This window comes from Sinocyclocheilus grahami, unplaced genomic scaffold (genome assembly GCF_001515645.1).
Source record: "Sinocyclocheilus grahami isolate Dianchi unplaced genomic scaffold, SAMN03320097.WGS_v1.1 scaffold681.1, whole genome shotgun sequence".
NCBI classification, from domain to species: domain Eukaryota; kingdom Metazoa; phylum Chordata; class Actinopteri; order Cypriniformes; family Cyprinidae; genus Sinocyclocheilus; species Sinocyclocheilus grahami.
Genome location: NW_015505860.1, coordinates 157,939 through 168,356, shown reverse-complemented (window position 1 = coordinate 168,356; position 10,418 = coordinate 157,939). Strand labels below are relative to the sequence as shown.

General features: G+C 34.9%; 2 protein-coding genes across 8 annotated transcripts in view; both read right to left on the bottom strand.

Annotated features, from left to right (window-relative positions):
- Positions 1–2,065: 2,065 nt before the first annotated feature.
- LOC107559328 (RING finger protein 122-like) lies at positions 2,066–4,830 on the bottom strand. 2 transcript variants are annotated; one of them, XM_016243104.1, is made up of 6 exons: positions 4,757–4,829; positions 4,436–4,584; positions 4,006–4,048; positions 3,854–3,895; positions 3,274–3,356; positions 2,066–2,868 (listed from the first exon to the last, which is right to left on the bottom strand). In XM_016243104.1, exons 2-6 carry the CDS (start codon positions 4,543–4,545, stop codon positions 2,748–2,750), a joined length of 399 nt encoding a protein of 132 aa, XP_016098590.1. In that variant the 5' UTR covers positions 4,546–4,584; positions 4,757–4,829; the 3' UTR covers positions 2,066–2,747. The 2 variants fall into 2 exon arrangements, with proteins under 2 accessions (XP_016098590.1, XP_016098589.1); XM_016243103.1 differs by having other exon boundaries at positions 4,436–4,830.
- Positions 4,831–5,946: 1,116 nt separating this feature from the next.
- LOC107559326 (RING finger protein 122-like) overlaps positions 5,947–10,418 on the bottom strand; it is a 7,072-nt gene continuing 2,600 nt past the window's right edge. For 4 of the 6 annotated variants that reach the window (XM_016243098.1, XM_016243100.1, XM_016243101.1 and 1 more), the window contains exons 2-6: positions 8,317–8,465; positions 7,887–7,929; positions 7,735–7,776; positions 7,155–7,237; positions 5,947–6,749 (exon numbers count right to left, since the gene is read on the bottom strand). In XM_016243098.1, coding sequence (XP_016098584.1) covers positions 6,629–6,749; positions 7,155–7,237; positions 7,735–7,776; positions 7,887–7,929; positions 8,317–8,426 — 399 coding nt within the window. In that variant the 5' untranslated portion in view covers positions 8,427–8,465 and the 3' untranslated portion in view covers positions 5,947–6,628. The other 2 variants (XM_016243102.1, XM_016243097.1) reach the window with 2 other exon arrangements.

Genomic DNA, 10,418 nt, shown 5'->3' with positions numbered 1-10,418 from the left:
AAAGAAATAACATTTTGAACAAAAAGCTGACAAAAGACTATGAATTGGATTCAGAATGATAATCAAAACGTAGATAAAGTCGATCAACACCCCAAAGCTTGACAGTTATTATTACTTCTTCATTGGTCGACATTTTATTCCATAACGTTACACAGTTTTGATGCTGTTTTATATCCGATGATGGTGTTAGATTACGTGTGGAAGCATCTGTTGTTTCGGTTTCTTCTTCACTTGTGTTTTTTGGAAATTCTGTACAGAAAATGTGTACTAGTGCCCCCTACAGTATAACAATGAAAACACTAATTCTAGGAACACTATTATAGCTCAAATATATTTAGACTTTTTCTAAGTATAAGTCAAGTATACTTAAATGTCATTTTAAGTATATTTCTGAGAAGTACATAAAGCCCATTTCTGAGAAGTACATAAAAAGTAGACTAAAAGTATATTATTACTATAATATATTTACTATTTTTAGTTTAAAAGAAGTATACTAATAGCACACTTGAATAAACGTATTTTTCGTAAGGGTAGGCTATTTAAGCAGAGATGAGAAGGTTCTATTTTGACTATTCACAGGCAGTCAGAGGAACTCACAGAAGTGTTCGGTTTGAGCACCGGAAAGTGAACCTTTTTTGTTTTTTATAGCTGTGTGAGTCACTACATGCGGTTAGCTAGTGTAAATCATGGCATTGTAATTACATGCTAACGTGTGACAACAGTCCATAAAGCAAAGCCAGTGATTATGCATATAAAATGCTAATATCTTGACATAGTTGTGAAGTTAGTCTTCTGTATATTATCACTTTACCGGCCACTTTCATAGGCAACATTTAGCCTGCCAATGTGTCAGACATCCTCAAGTAACATGTTACAGCAGATACACACCATATGTTAGCAAGTACGTCTGTACAGCTCAGAAATATTATTCTCCCCTTTTAAAAAGGGTGCTTAATTGTCACACTCAGAGAAACTGTCCCTGTGTTCCTCAGCTGCTTCTAGCAATACTGGGTCACAAAGATTATGCAAGCTCACCAGCATAGCTTTTAGAATAGCAAGACTTTCATCACTGTGTTTTGTAGACTTGTGGACTAGGAATGATCACAACAAATATGAAATTCTGAGCAATTCAAACAAGATAATTCAGTTATCACACAAGTAATGAGTTCCTATTTGTTGCTTTGCACTGAGTCATGAAGACTTTTCGAGGAAGGATAGGATTTAATGGGAAATGTACACAGTAAAATGCTGAAACAACCTGACTACATTAGGTAACATCAACAGGCCATTTCTTGGGTTAGAAAGGTATCTTCAGTAATGTTCCCTCTGAATACGACCGAATGTCATAAATAAACAATTTATTTAAATGTTTTTGAAAGAAATTGCTTAGGCTCACCAAAGTGTTAGTTGTATAATCAAAAATGCAGTAAAAACAGTTATAATGTTAAATATTATTACAATTCATAAAAAAGAGTTTTCTATTTTCATACATTTAAAAAAGTGATTTATTCCTGTGATGGCAAAGTTGAATTTTCAGCAGCCATTACTGCAGTCTTCAGTGCCACATGATCCTTCAGAAATCATTCTAATATGATTATTTGCTTAATTTTCCATTATTATCTAAGTTGTGCTTATTATTTTTGTGGAAACAGCAATACATTTTTTCTGGATTATTTGATGAATAGGAAGTTGAAAAGAACAGTATTTATTTGCAACAGAAATCTTTTGCAACATAATTGCATTAAATGCCACTTTTGTTCAATTTAATATGCATCCTTGCTAAATAAAAGTATTGATTTCTTTAAAAAATCCTACTGACCCCACACTTTTGAACAATTGTGTGTGTATATATGTGTGTGTGTGTGTGTGTGTATTTATATAAATATATAGTTTCAGATTACCTCACTGAAACATGCTGATCATATCTTCAAATGAGTCATTTGCAATTTATTGTTAGCAATAAATTGCTAATTCTTTAAAATAAAGATGATTATCATACGCACATGCAAAGATGGAACTTTGACATTATTTTACATAGTGAATGAACACAAAAACTGGTTCCATCACAGAAACTTTTATTGAGAGCAATATATAGTACAAAACATCCACCTTCAATAACTTACAGTAAATTAGGCCAAATTTCATCCAATCTGACTCTGAGGGTTCTGCATTACAGTGTGGGTTCTGAGCTACCTTTAGCACTCAGAACACCTACGTGACTCTAAACAAACACATTTATGAGTGTCAAACATCAAAATATTGGCAAGAGTAACATCCGATGAGCTCACAGATCCTTAAGGTCAGCCAGTGAGCTGCTCCTCACTTTGGATTCTGTAACTGGGCCTTCCTAAACATGACCCTTTATGGTAATAATAGTGACCACAGTCTATCTCAGAGGAGGACTTCCTTAAATTCACACATATTGCCCAGTGTCAGTTCAGACCTCATGTTGTGTGCAACTGTCCTGGTCTGAATATTTGTCTGTTTGGAGTCCACAAGGCATTAATTTATCTTGCTGCAAGCTACATTATGACCAAGAATACGGCACATCAGTTCAGTTCTACTGGGAAAATCCCGCTTCCCCTCCCTCCCCCCATCTATGCAGGAGAAATCTGGTGATTGGTGGACAGGGGCGGTTGTTGTGTATTTGGGACTAGTCCACCCACCCCAGTAGTGTGGTGTTTTTTAACGCTGTTCTTAAGTGTATGAGAGGCTGTCTATCTCTGAGCAGTGTCGTCCCTCTTCTGTCACACTTCCAGGGGGTTCTGGGGCCCCTCTGCCCCCTGCGGAGGGTCTGGCTGGAGCCTGCAGATGGGCTTGTTGCACATGGGGCAGACGCTGCGAATTTCCAGCCACTTCACCAGACACCTTAGCAGGAGACAAAGTGAAAAGAGGAGAGATGGGTCTGTTATGCAGCAGCTATCTATAGACTTGAGCGCTTTTATGCATTATGGCCATGTCACAAGACGACAGGCTGAAACTGAAGGATGTTTTCGAATAATGAAAAGTCTGACAGGTGTTACTCAAGGCTAATTCTCATAATTCAGTCGCAATGCCTTGACAGCTTCATTTGTGGTTCTTGTTTTAGTGCCTCTAATAACATTCTGTGTGTCAGGAATCTACATGCTTGAATGTTTTTGAAGGAATGTGTTGTTTTAAATGTTCATATTGTAAAATCATCAATCAGTGTTTATTTTTATATGAATTATTTTCAGAATACAGAAACATAATGAGAAAGGTTGGGTAGTGTGACAAGATGCTAAAAGATCTTACTTTTTGTGGAAGGCATGAGAACACGGGCAAACCCCTAGTTCATCCCGGCTCCGAAACTCTTCCAGGCAAACTGCACAGGTCTGCTATAAAGTGAAAGAGAATGGAAGAAAAAAACAGAGACAGTCAGAGGCTTTCTATTCATTTATAATATATATATAATATATATATATATATTATAATTAATTTATATTTTATTGAATTATTTATATTTTCTAATTAAAACAATTGTAATAGTTTCAAACATTGTTAATACAATAACGTAGATGGTTGGCTAAAAATTTTAATTCTTACTCAATTTGTCATCCCAAACCTTGCTGGAGCAAAAAAATTTATTATGCAGCAGAATGTTCAAGGTGCTTTTTTATAGAAGGAATATGAGAGTTGATGATTAGTCCTGTTTTACTTTTTTTAAATAAAGGGGAAAAAATCAGTTTGGATATTCAGCCCGAAATTCTTTTTTGTGTTCTACGGAAGTAAGTAAGTCATACAGGTTTGAAATAACACGAGGGTGAGTAAATTATAGAAATGTAAGAATTTTACGTTAGAGTGAACTAAAGGTATTGTTTTGGCAGTTCCTTACTCCAAGAAGACTCAATTTTTTCCCTGGACCTTTTAGAATGACCTGTAAGAAAAAAGGTGTTTAATTATTAATAATATTATTTATAATTAGTATATGCATCTGTGTGTATGTGTGTGTATATATATATATTTTTTTAATTATAAATAAATCACCTCATTATATCCATATTGTTCTTGTGTGCCTTGTCGCCTCAATCTGTGAAATATAAAAAAATGTAGCATACGTTTAAAAAAAATTGTTTGCCCGCACATTCTTTACAGCAGTTTGATGTACTGTACTTTACTGGTTGCACTGTATTAATGCATTCAGCTTATTACATGTATTTATTTTCCTTAATTTTACACTTAAATTTTTACTTCTGTTTTTTCCTTTTTCATAATTTGAAATGAACTTTTATTATATTTTTTATTTTTTTTATAATGCCTATGGAAAGGACAATGAATAACCATTGTCTATGAAATAAAATACGACATAAATACACTTGCCATGTGACGTTTAATACAGCTGTTTATCTTCATTTTGTGAAAATATCCACAGCGCTTTCACTGCAGAAACTACTAACTGCTATATAGTTTAAGATACCTGAACAGGTAGCAACAGAAGATCATGCTCAACATGAAGATGAAGAGGCCAATCCCAAGAATGATGACATAGACATTGAGTGGAAGACGGCCGGTGATGTCTGTGGTCATTTTGCAGAACTTGTCTGTAATCTGCGTCACATAGGCATGCTGCAAGAGAACAAACAAAACCATGATTTTGGTCAAAAATATTTGTTAGTGGTGGGAGTCATGGGAGCTCATGACTGTTCAGCACTTATTTTTGCTCATCCTTGTTTTAATCAGTAAAATGAATACACAATTGAAATGTAATAAAAGCATAGACGTTGATTATCACTCATACATCATGAATCTGTTTTGTGAGTGGGTCGCATATTTCTTTCTTTCAGACCCTTGAAAGACAACACACATCACTGTGATTCTCATGTGTACACTTCTCAGTGTCCCCTGCATGCATATTGCATACTGTGAGCCTGCAGACTGTCCTCGTGTTTCTCAACTCCATGTAACACTGCTCTCATTGTTGGACCTCGCTGAGCAGCATGAACTTTTCACTGTAATACATCTTTTAAAACTGAAAAACAAGAGATGTCACAGCGGTGTTGGGTGATGTGTTCAACAGATAAGTGCAATAGCTTTTGTTTTAAAGTTCATTATTTACTGTACAGTTATAGATTGCACCTATAGGTTATGTACCTCATAAAAGTTAGGAGGGTACAATTTAACTTACAAAGACAATCATGTCAATGCAATTTATAGTTTTTTTTAAGCACAGCAAAATACTATGGCTGTTAATATGCACATACAAAATTTGACAGAATTTTCATGCAGCATATTGCAGGCAATTTGATGCAACCATATCTTTGTGGTGATCGAAAAAACTTGTCAAAATGATCAACTTGTGTATTTATTTATTTAAATAGCTAGTTGTTTATGAGCTTAATCAAGTCTTGTAGAAGTCCTCCAAAAGTCCTTGTCAAGTGTACCATGTTGACTTTCGAGTTCAAGCTATTTTATCACACATGGGAGAATTTCCAGAGCACTGAACATTATTTAGACAACAATGGTTTAACCTATATCCTAAGGCAATACATGTAAATAGCAATAGGCTTTTAGTTGTATATGGGATTGAAACAGTCATCTTTGCATCCAAAATGAATCAATTGTCTATATAATTTGGTAGAATGAATATTGCTCTGGGCTCTCTGAAAATATTAATGTTTTCGGAATGTCGTTCAGTATTTTCAAACTGCCATAGACCCAAACACTATTAGCATAAAGAATAGACATCCACACTTCATTTCACTGTGCTTGCAGATGAAACAAAAGCAGACAAGAAACGCTCCATTGTGCTGAAGCACAACGACAGGAGAAAAGGAATGCTGTTTTTGTACTTGGCTACAAAAAATAAAAACATTTATTTATTTATTTTATATATATATATTAAAATAAAGATGATTATCATACGCACATGCAAAGATGGAACTTTGACATTATTTTACATAGTGAATGAACACAAAAACTGGTTCCATCACAGAAACTTTTATTGAGAGCAATATATAGTACAAAACATCCACCTTCAATAACTTACAGTAAATTAGGCCAAATTTCATCCAATCTGACTCTGAGGGTTCTGCATTACAGTGTGGGTTCTGAGCTACCTTTAGCACTCAGAACACCTACGTGACTCTAAACAAACACATTTATGAGTGTCAAACATCAAAATATTGGCAAGAGTAACATCCGATGAGCTCACAGATCCTTAAGGTCAGCCAGTGAGCTGCTCCTCACTTTGGATTCTGTAACTGGGCCTTCCTAAACATGACCCTTTATGGTAATAATAGTGACCACAGTCTATCTCAGAGGAGGACTTCCTTAAATTCACACATATTGCCCAGTGTCAGTTCAGACCTCATGTTGTGTGCAACTGTCCTGGTCTGAATATTTGTCTGTTTGGAGTCCACAAGGCATTAATTTATCTTGCTGCAAGCTACATTATGACCAAGAATACGGCACATCAGTTCAGTTCTACTGGGAAAATCCCGCTTCCCCTCCCTCCCCCCATCTATGCAGGAGAAATCTGGTGATTGGTGGACAGGGGCGGTTGTTGTGTATTTGGGACTAGTCCACCCACCCCAGTAGTGTGGTGTTTTTTAACGCTGTTCTTAAGTGTATGAGAGGCTGTCTATCTCTGAGCAGTGTCGTCCCTCTTCTGTCACACTTCCAGGGGGTTCTGGGGCCCCTCTGCCCCCTGCGGAGGGTCTGGCTGGAGCCTGCAGATGGGCTTGTTGCACATGGGGCAGACGCTGCGAATTTCCAGCCACTTCACCAGACACCTTAGCAGGAGACAAAGTGAAAAGAGGAGAGATGGGTCTGTTATGCAGCAGCTATCTATAGACTTGAGCGCTTTTATGCATTATGGCCATGTCACAAGACGACAGGCTGAAACTGAAGGATGTTTTCGAATAATGAAAAGTCTGACAGGTGTTACTCAAGGCTAATTCTCATAATTCAGTCGCAATGCCTTGACAGCTTCATTTGTGGTTCTTGTTTTAGTGCCTCTAATAACATTCTGTGTGTCAGGAATCTACATGCTTGAATGTTTTTGAAGGAATGTGTTGTTTTAAATGTTCATATTGTAAAATCATCAATCAGTGTTTATTTTTATATGAATTATTTTCAGAATACAGAAACATAATGAGAAAGGTTGGGTAGTGTGACAAGATGCTAAAAGATCTTACTTTTTGTGGAAGGCATGAGAACACGGGCAAACCCCTAGTTCATCCCGGCTCCGAAACTCTTCCAGGCAAACTGCACAGGTCTGCTATAAAGTGAAAGAGAATGGAAGAAAAAAACAGAGACAGTCAGAGGCTTTCTATTCATTTATAATATATATATAATATATATATATATATTATAATTAATTTATATTTTATTGAATTATTTATATTTTCTAATTAAAACAATTGTAATAGTTTCAAACATTGTTAATACAATAACGTAGATGGTTGGCTAAAAATTTTAATTCTTACTCAATTTGTCATCCCAAACCTTGCTGGAGCAAAAAAATTTATTATGCAGCAGAATGTTCAAGGTGCTTTTTTATAGAAGGAATATGAGAGTTGATGATTAGTCCTGTTTTACTTTTTTTAAATAAAGGGGAAAAAATCAGTTTGGATATTCAGCCCGAAATTCTTTTTTGTGTTCTACGGAAGTAAGTAAGTCATACAGGTTTGAAATAACACGAGGGTGAGTAAATTATAGAAATGTAAGAATTTTACGTTAGAGTGAACTAAAGGTATTGTTTTGGCAGTTCCTTACTCCAAGAAGACTCAATTTTTTCCCTGGACCTTTTAGAATGACCTGTAAGAAAAAAGGTGTTTAATTATTAATAATATTATTTATAATTAGTATATGCATCTGTGTGTATGTGTGTGTATATATATATATTTTTTTAATTATAAATAAATCACCTCATTATATCCATATTGTTCTTGTGTGCCTTGTCGCCTCAATCTGTGAAATATAAAAAAATGTAGCATACGTTTAAAAAAAATTGTTTGCCCGCACATTCTTTACAGCAGTTTGATGTACTGTACTTTACTAGTTGCACTGTATTAATGCATTCAGCTTATTACATGTATTTATTTTCCTTAATTTTACACTTAAATTTTTACTTCTGTTTTTTCCTTTTTCATAATTTGAAATGAACTTTTATTATATTTTTTATTTTCTTTATAATGCCTATGGAAAGGACAATGAATAACCATTGTCTATGAAATAAAATACGACATAAATACACTTGCCATGTGACGTTTAATACAGCTGTTTATCTTCATTTTGTGAAAATATCCACAGCGCTTTCACTGCAGAAACTACTAACTGCTATATAGTTTAAGATACCTGAACAGGTAGCAACAGAAGATCATGCTCAACATAAAAATGAAGAGGCCTATCCCAAGAATGATGACATAGACATTGAGTGGAAGACGGCCGGTGATGTCTGTGGTCATTTTGCAGAACTTGTCTGTAATCTGCGTCACATAGGCATGCTGCAAGAGAACAAACAAAACCATGATTTTGGTCAAAAATATTTGTTAGTGGTGGGAGTCATGGGAGCTCATGACTGTTCAGCACTTATTTTTGCTCATCCTTGTTTTAATCAGTAAAATGAATACACAATTGAAATGTAATAAAAGCATAGACGTTGATTATCACTCATACATCATGAATCTGTTTTGTGAGTGGGTCGCATATTTCTTTCTTTCAGACCCTTGAAAGACAACACACATCACTGTGATTCTCATGTGTACTCTTCTCAGTGGCCCCTGCATGCATATTGCATACTGTGAGCCTGCAGACTGTCCTCGTGTTTCTCAACTCCATGTAACACTGCTCTCATTGTTGGACCTCGCTGAGCAGCATGAACTTTTCACTGTAATACATCTTTTAAAACTGAAAAACAAGAGATGTCACAGCGGTGTTGGGTGATGTGTTCAACAGATAAGTGCAATAGCTTTTGTTTTAAAGTTCATTATTTACTGTACAGTTATAGATTGCACCTATAGGTTATGTACCTCATAAAAGTTAGGAGGGTACAATTTAACTTACAAAGACAATCATGTCAATGCAATTTATAGTTTTTTTTAAGCACAGCAAAATACTATGGCTGTTAATATGCACATACAAAATTTGACAGAATTTTCATGCAGCATATTGCAGGCAATTTGATGCAACCATATCTTTGTGGTGATCGAAAAAACTTGTCAAAATGATCAACTTGTGTATTTATTTATTTAACTAGCTAGTTGTTTATTTGCTTAATCAAGTCTTGTAGAAGTCCTCCAAAAGTCCTTGTCAAGTGTACCATGTTGACTTTCGAGTTCAAGCTATTTTATCACACATGGGAGAATTTCCAGAGCACTGAACATTATTTAGACAACAATGGTTTAACCTATATCCTAAGGCAATACATGTAAATAGCAATAGGCTTTTAGTTGTATATGGGATTGAAACAGTCATCTTTGCATCCAAAATGAATCAATTGTCTATATAATTTGGTAGAATGAATATTGCTCTGGGCTCTCTGAAAATATTAATGTTTTCGGAATGTCGTTCAGTATTTTCAAACTGCCATAGACCCAAACACTATTAGCATAAAGAATAGACATCCACACTTCATTTCACTGTGCTTGCAGATGAAACAAAAGCAGACAAGAAACGCTCCATTGTGCTGAAGCACAACGACAGGAGAAAAGGAATGCTGTTTTTGTACTTGGCTACAAAAAATAAAAACATTTATTTATTTATTTTATATATATATATATATATATATATATATATATATATGAAGAGTTTGGTTCCAAAATGCGATAAACGCCATTTAAAAAAAATAAATAAATGAGTTTCCGCCCAAATTAGTATTGTATCTGGTCGGTATTGAAACGTCAATTTTAAATTTTACGCAAAATGCGATATCCGTCGAGTTATTCTGTCATGTTTTCTCCCTTTTTGTCCCAAACCGCGACAAACGCCAGTCTCCCTTCAACTAAATGAATGTAACATGGCAAAGATGAGTGCACTTTTGGAAGTTGAATGTAAGGGAAATGTCATTTTGGAATTTCTGTGGTCTAATGTGATATTGTTGTTCATGTATGTTCATGATGAAATGTTATTTTATTGTTGTAATTAATTTATAGCACTAACAAGATGACCCGTTGAATTCATTTTGGGAGCGATGACTGATTGAATGTATTTTTAGTCCAGTGCCTGTATATAAGATTAGTATTGCCCAAGTTCAGAGGCTGTCATATGTGGATCATCTTACTATGTTGTGTATTTTCAACAGTTTCAATATGAAAAATAACTTTTACATTGATTCAATGGATTTATTGCATTTTGAAGAAAAAAAGTGTCTATTGCATTTTGGGGAAAGAAATAATCAAATGTTATAATACATTTTTGAAAATCAATATCTGGATTTGAATTTTTAATGTTATTATAAC

Bases quoted from the DNA above. Each gene is read 5' to 3' on its own strand.
- LOC107559328 (XM_016243103.1), bottom strand. From the start codon at position 4,608: ATGGTTTTGTTTGTTCTCTTGCAGCATGCCTATGTGACGCAGATTACA. The intron at 3,357-3,853 runs GTAAGGAACTGC...TTCACTTTATAG, and splicing joins AAAAATTGAGTCTTCTTGGA to CAGACCTGTGCAGTTTGCCT. The intron at 2,869-3,273 runs GTAAGATCTTTT...TCTCCTGCTAAG, and splicing joins TCTCATGCCTTCCACAAAAA to GTGTCTGGTGAAGTGGCTGG.